Source organism: Perca flavescens, chromosome 21, assembly GCF_004354835.1.
Source record: "Perca flavescens isolate YP-PL-M2 chromosome 21, PFLA_1.0, whole genome shotgun sequence".
Lineage (NCBI taxonomy): Eukaryota > Metazoa > Chordata > Actinopteri > Perciformes > Percidae > Perca > Perca flavescens.
The window spans coordinates 7,810,007-7,816,959 of NC_041351.1; the positions used below are offsets into that span (position 1 = coordinate 7,810,007).

Genomic DNA, 6,953 nt, shown 5'->3' on the forward strand with positions numbered 1-6,953 from the left:
CATTTCGAGCTCTCCATCCAATTAGTGTAATTTTAATCTGGGCAACAACAAATATGGGCTACACATCATTTCTTTACCACTTGCACTTTCTAAGATTGTAAAAATTAAAAAACAAAAAATTCACACTGCATTAAACCTTTTTTTTTTAACAATCCAATAACCTGAGGCAGCACGTTATGCTTGAGGTAGCATGTGTGTGTACATATATATAGAAACAGCACACATCAGCACAAAGGTGCCGATATGTGCTTTTTCCAAGAATGTAGTGACCTATTTACAGTCACTTATCAATAGAGGACCTTGGTGATATATCAGCATATTACTTCAATGTCAAAGTTTTAGCTTGGCTTAACACAGAGGCGAAAACAACCTTTAATCTTTAATCTCCTTGCTTAACTTTTAAATGTTTCTGAAACTGTTTAATCTTTCATTTGATGATCATAAATGACTTGTAACAGCAAACAAGACTAACAGTGTAAATAAAGCTAGTTTTTATTAATGCCTCTGCCCGGCCGCTAGAATCAACACAAACTAAAAGTTACATATAGTGTTATTGTTATAATTTATAGGCTATAATAACAATAACACTGATCACATACCATAACTGATTAAAGCATTCAAAAAGTCCTAAAATGTATACGATTACTGAGGTGGAGAAGACTAGTAGGCTTTATGACTAAATATAGTAGTCCTATAAAAACATTTTCAAATAAAAGAAGAAATAGAGATACTGTATATGAGTTTAATGTGGTTGTTGTAAATGATATCTTAAGATCACAAACTGGAACTGGGGCATCTAAATGGGAAACAGCGGGTTTCTTTTGGCTGCCTGAATTTGAAATTATTGGGGCCAACATAACAGCTTGTTGCTTTTAATTAAAGTTTCAAGTTATTTATTATCAAATGCACAATTACAAAAGCAGTTGTTGTAAAACATCTCTTCCTTTAGTACTAGTTTCAGATAAGATCTATCGTTTAAGGTGAACTGAATAAGTGTAGATCTTGAGTAAAAAAGTTTATTCATGGACTACATTAAAACATATCACATAGATTACATGATTTACTTATTTATGTTTCACATTTATGTAAAGGCTATTATTTTATCTGAAGGACAAAAATAGCGTGGATGGTAGTACAATTACTTCCAGTGTTTTTTAAATGACTTGCACAGTGAAATTTCTTGCATCAAGAACACCAACTCTGTCCTTAGACTTAAAATGATAAAACTCAGCTGCACTGTTGTAAAGATATACAATTGGACAGTGCATGTGTAAAGTCTAGAATGACTTGTCCATAGTGAAGTCTTTATCTTAATTGTCTTATCAGATAAGACAAATTGTGGATAATATAAATAATCTAACACAACCTTTAGATCAGAAGTGTAACGTCTGAACAGGTAAATGTTTACTCTAAAAACTTTCAAATATTATGCAGATTCCTTACACAATTAATGTTTATAGAATAGGACAAATCTTTTTGCTTTTTGAAGAATTTCTCTAAAGACAAGTGAAATATAGCAAATAAATAATAATAAAAAAAGATGTGAAGTGCCCATTATTTGCTTTAAATGTTTTTGTCTGTGAACCAAATGAATGCTCAGCAACCATTAATGTGATATGTGCACTGTCACTGCAAGAAAAATGGGTCTTTCACCACTATCTTTATTGCTTGTCATAACAAATTCCTGCCTGTCTTCTCTGGACCTTTGGATCTCTATCTGCGTAATAAAAGGAGCCATATGAGGAGAGCTGTGTTCAAAATAAACCTGCCACTGCTGTGGCACTGCTGTGAACACTCTACACTGCCATAGTGAGTTCAGATTCAAATTGTCTCCACAATGTGGTTCTTAATTTTCTTAGTCTGGTTAGTTATATGGGCCGGTGGCACATACCGGTACCTGTATGGGACACCGAGCCCTTTCTCCCTGGAGTCAGTGAGACCTCCTGGACCTCGAGAGTTTGATCAGAAGAAGCGGGACAAAGTTATCAAGCAAGGTAAAATGATTGCAGTGGAAAATGCTTGTTTTCAACATCACAATTAATTGGCCGATGAGCTGACAACAGTCAACTCCCAGGGAAAAAGCACACTTAAAAATATGAAATCTAGTCTAAAAAATTACTGTTTATTTTTTTTATTAATAAAATATTAACCCTTTTTTTAATTCCATTGTGGATATAGAATATCTACTTACATGTCAATATAAATTATCCAAAGCACCAATTGTGCCAAATATACAAAAATGTAAAAAATAAAATAATTAGAATAAGATCAAATTCATGATATATTACAGTTTTCTTCTAAAATGCAGACATAAAAATCAAACAGCACATCTTTGTACAGTAATAAAAAATGGACAGAAATGTTACAGATATATTGGACAGTCTTTCCAAAATGGAAGCTCTAAAAACAAGCTCTGAAACAAGTGTATGGTTGTTTCATGATCAAGGCCACAGAAATAGCAATTAATATCAGTAATTTTTTAGACTGCAAATAATGTTCAGGAAGGTTGTATGTGTTATATTAAGGGAAAATAGAGATGACAGTGTTGGCTGTATCCTTTTATACAGGATATTTTTGGCAAACTCATGTGGGTACAATATTGAAGCATGTTAGTCAGTCTGAAGATGAACTACACCATATTATACTAACAAGTGTCCACATTTTGCAATAGTTCAAAGACTTCAAATTGCACTCAACGCGGTCTTCTATGACATTAAAACTGTCCTCGGACAACAATTCAAATGAGTCTTGGTTGTGCTGTAAAAACCTAAGCCAAAGTTAACCTAGAATAGTTCAAATGATACAAAAATAGGCTATAAAATAGATTTGTAAAAGGATACTGTATTTACAATAAGTTCACTATAGTTCTTCTATAGTTCTATCTAAATTATCTGTTGATTAGATCCAAATTAGCAGAGGTACAGTAACTGTTTTTCATCTGTAGGCTTTATCTTAATTAGATAATGGACCAGGAGATTGTGTTCACAGTCTACTACCAACAGCCATGTACAATATTTATGACAGGAAAGGTGTGCTAGTGCGCCCTTCAGAATGTATTATGCACCCAATTATGCAACACGTTTTAGCACTTGTTCATGACAATGCCTTTTTATTTAACCTGTCGAAAATAGAAAGATAAATGCTACCTTAAAAAAAAGCCCTGCACATATCTGTCCAGGTTTCCGCCTTGACAAAGTGCCCCTGAACCTGGACGTCATTGTCATCGGGAGTGGTATCGGTGGGCTGGCAGCTGGAGCCACACTGGCCAAAGCAGGGAAGAAAGTCCTGGTGCTGGAACAACATTACCAAGCAGGAGGCTGCTGCCACACCTACATAGAGAAAGGCTTCGAGTTTGATGTTGGTAAGAGGACATAGCAGGGATTATATAATTTTCAGGGCACAGCATTACCAGTTGTCAGAGGGCTTAGAATATCTAGCAGCACACACATCTATTTTTCTTCTGAATGTTCCTCAAAATAGGTAAAATGAATGGATTTACTAGCTGTTCTAGTTGACAGAACACTCAATAGATTGTATAAATAGATGATTAAAAAAAAATGTTTTAGGAAGCACCATAGACTGTCGAAAAAAACAAAACAAACTAACTATACTATCACTTATGATAAAGAAAAGCAGGAAATCCTCACAATTTAGAGGCTGGAACCAGAGAATGCTTGGCATTTATTGATTATTAATTATCGATAATTAAAAAAAAAGTTGCTGTTTGTTGTTTTACCTCTTGTTAAGTCACTTCTAGGAAACAGTTAAGGCAGTAGATAATAAGACAACTACTCCTTGTAAAACCATTAGCTTTTAACTATTTTGAGGACTTGGGGATAGAGGGATGTTTTGGAACGAGCAACTGCCAGCCATAAAGGAACTGCAGATGAAGGCACTTCCACTTTGGCTTTCCCCCCCAGCCGTGGTGGTTGTAGCTCCAAATCTAACCGCTTGCACAATTATGTTTTAATAAAACATTTTTGTTTGTGTGTATCTATGCAAGATGCTCTAAAATATGAAGGGTGAACTCTAAAGGAACAACAATGCCTAGGGTGTTTAGAATGGATGTTGTGAATGTTATCATGTTCCTGTTTCCCGCTCTTTCTTCTCCAGGGCTTCACTACATTGGTCAGGTTGGTGAGAACAGTCTGCTGCGCGTCGCCTTCGACCAGATCTCCGAGGGCCAGTTGGAGTTCCATGAACTAAATCAACACTTTGACACCATCCATATTGGCCTGGGCGATGAGAAACGAGAGTACACCATTTTATCTGGTAAAACTGAAATGAAAGCCCATCTGATGAAGCAATTCCCTGATGACACAGAGGCCATTGAGACATTCTTCAAAATCATGAAGGTACTGTGTTAGCTAGTGGACACATATTTCAGTGTCATCTCTCTGAAACATAGCAACAAAACTATGGATCCTAAACATCTACTGCGTTCCAACAGGTCTCAGCTAAGCATGCTTACTACCTGGCAATTCTAAAGCTGATCCCGCAGTGGGTCTCTTTATTTCTGCTGAAGTCAGGCATCGGAAACCTCGTCTCGTCGGTCTTCCGCCTCTCTGGCACATGTGCAACAGAATTTGTGAACACCCTGACCAGCAACAAGGACCTCCACGTCATCTTTGCTTATCTTTTCTATGGTGGGTTGTCAAAAAAGTCCAAAAAATAAAAGATCGTTCTCACTCTGCACTGGAATAACTGTCTTCTAGATTTAATTTGAGGGTATTTACATCCTCATCCAATGAACAGTTTAAAAATGGCAGCCCTTTTTATACAAAGTCTACCAACAATGTGCAGCATCTGCAACTAGACTTCCATTTCAATTCAATGCAAGATGAGTCTCGAAAACAAATTGATGAGTCTCCTAAAAGTTTGTATGCATCTTTTCTGCACTTAATGTTATTTTAAATGAGTTTTCAGTGACATTAATGTTGATTCTTTGTGATTATAAGCCCTGATAAGTTATTCAACATATAACTGGATGAGCACACTTGTAACTGGATGGTTGAAGGTTCCAATTCCTGATGAGAACAAGATGAGAATGTGATTTTGAAACAAAGTAATAATTAATCCTTTAACTCTGTGTATATCTAGGTGTGCCTCCAAAGGACTCCAGTATTATGATCAATTCCCTCCTGATTCATCACTACAAACGAGGTGCCTTCTACCCTAAAGGTGGTGCCAGTGAGATCGCCTTCCACATCATCCGCACCATTCAGAAATATGGAGGAAATTGCCTGGTCAGAGCTCCCGTCTCCAGGATTCTGGTTAATGAGAAGGGAGAAGCTTATGGTAAGAAAATATTCCACCTCCATCTTTTCACCTGTTACTGAAGAAATGTACTATACAGATATCTGACTGAAGACTTCCTTTGTGTGCCATGTAACAGGTGTGAAAGTGAGGAAAGGTCAGGAGGAAGTGGAGGTTCTCGCACCTGTGGTTGTTTCAAACTGTGGCATCTTCACCACCTTCCAGAAACTTCTTCCCCCTGAGATTCGAGCCAAGACAGGTAGGCAACAAATCCTTTTTACTTAAATGGATGCAACATATATAAATAACTTTTATTTTGAAAGTAAGGAGGAAGTTTCAAAGTGATTGTAAACCTTCCATATTGTAGATATTCAGGAAAGACTGGACATAATGAAACATGGCAGAGGATCCTTTTTGGTCTTCTCTGGCTTTGATGGAACTGAAGAGGAGTTGGGCCTCAAGTCCACAAACATCTGGTTGTTCAAAGACAATGACATGGACAAGTCGTAAGTTAGCAGATCACTGATAAAAATGAACACTGACATGTATTTACCACAAGGAGGCAATATTGTATAAGAAATAGGAATGCAATACATTAACAGAGGGAAATCTAACTTCACAGTATACGGTTTCCAAAAGAAGAAAAAAAAAACAATGTAGCTAAGGTATAGTAAACATACTGTGTATAACTGCGTGTGGCTTATTTAATTACCAAGTTAGAGCTCCCTTTTTTGTCCTCTAGATGGGGTACAGGTTTCAGCTCCTGGATTTAAATACCATACTCATGTAGCCATGTGTGTTGCCACAACACATTTCTGATAAAAGCAGCCCAGACCTGCTCTCACTGAACGATGACGATCTAATTATACATTTCCATATGTTTTTATTGTTTTTTTTAGGATGGATGACTTCTTTGCATTGAGCAAAGAGGAAGCACCAGATAATATCCCCATGATGATGATCACAATACCATCTTCCAAAGACCCAGAAGCCAAAATAAGACACCCTGGTACAGACACTCACTACTTTTTACTGTAGGCAAAAATAATAGTAACAGGAAATAATGTTCTATATAATATTAAAGATAAAGAGACATATTTAAATATGTACTGCTACTAGAACATCATCTTATGTATAAGATGTGATCTAAATACCAAAACTAAACTAAATACCAAATAATATCACATCTGAGTGTCCAGACAGATTAGGTGTAATGTCTTTCATGTTCACAGGAAAATCTTGCATGACAATACTGATGATGGTGAAGTATGAATGGTTTGAGGAATGGAAGGACACGTCTGCACGCAAAAGGGGCGATGAATACTATAACTACAAAATGAGATTTGCTAACAACCTCTTTGACTGGGCATGTACTCATTTCCCTAAAATCAAAGACAAGGTAAGATCGGACATTCACTGTCATATGCACGTATAAACACAGACGCACAAGTTTAAGTATGTTCCTGTTGCCTGTACATTAAAATTATCTAAATATCTATTGTCTATGCTTTTATTTTATATTTGTTGTTGAATAAAGACTGCATTGTTATATTTGTATGACTCGTTTTTCAGTTGGTATTCCAGGAGGTGGCGACCCCACTGACCAACACGCACTATTTGGGTGCCCAGCGTGGAGCCATGTACTCCTCAGAGCACAACCTAGAGCGTTTCCGTGCTGAGACTGTGGCGAGGAACAG

General features: G+C 36.7%; 1 protein-coding gene across 1 annotated transcript; it reads left to right on the forward strand.

Moving 5' to 3' along the window:
• Positions 1-2,963: 2,963 nt before the first annotated feature.
• On the forward strand, positions 2,964-6,294 carry si:ch1073-13h15.3 (inactive all-trans-retinol 13,14-reductase). Its single transcript, XM_028568536.1, has 8 exons — positions 2,964-3,006; positions 3,179-3,361; positions 4,114-4,355; positions 4,451-4,646; positions 5,101-5,298; positions 5,396-5,515; positions 5,624-5,762; positions 6,156-6,294. Exons 1-8 carry the CDS (start codon positions 2,964-2,966, stop codon positions 6,292-6,294), a joined length of 1,260 nt encoding a protein of 419 aa, XP_028424337.1.
• The last annotated feature ends 659 nt before the right edge of the window (positions 6,295-6,953 follow it).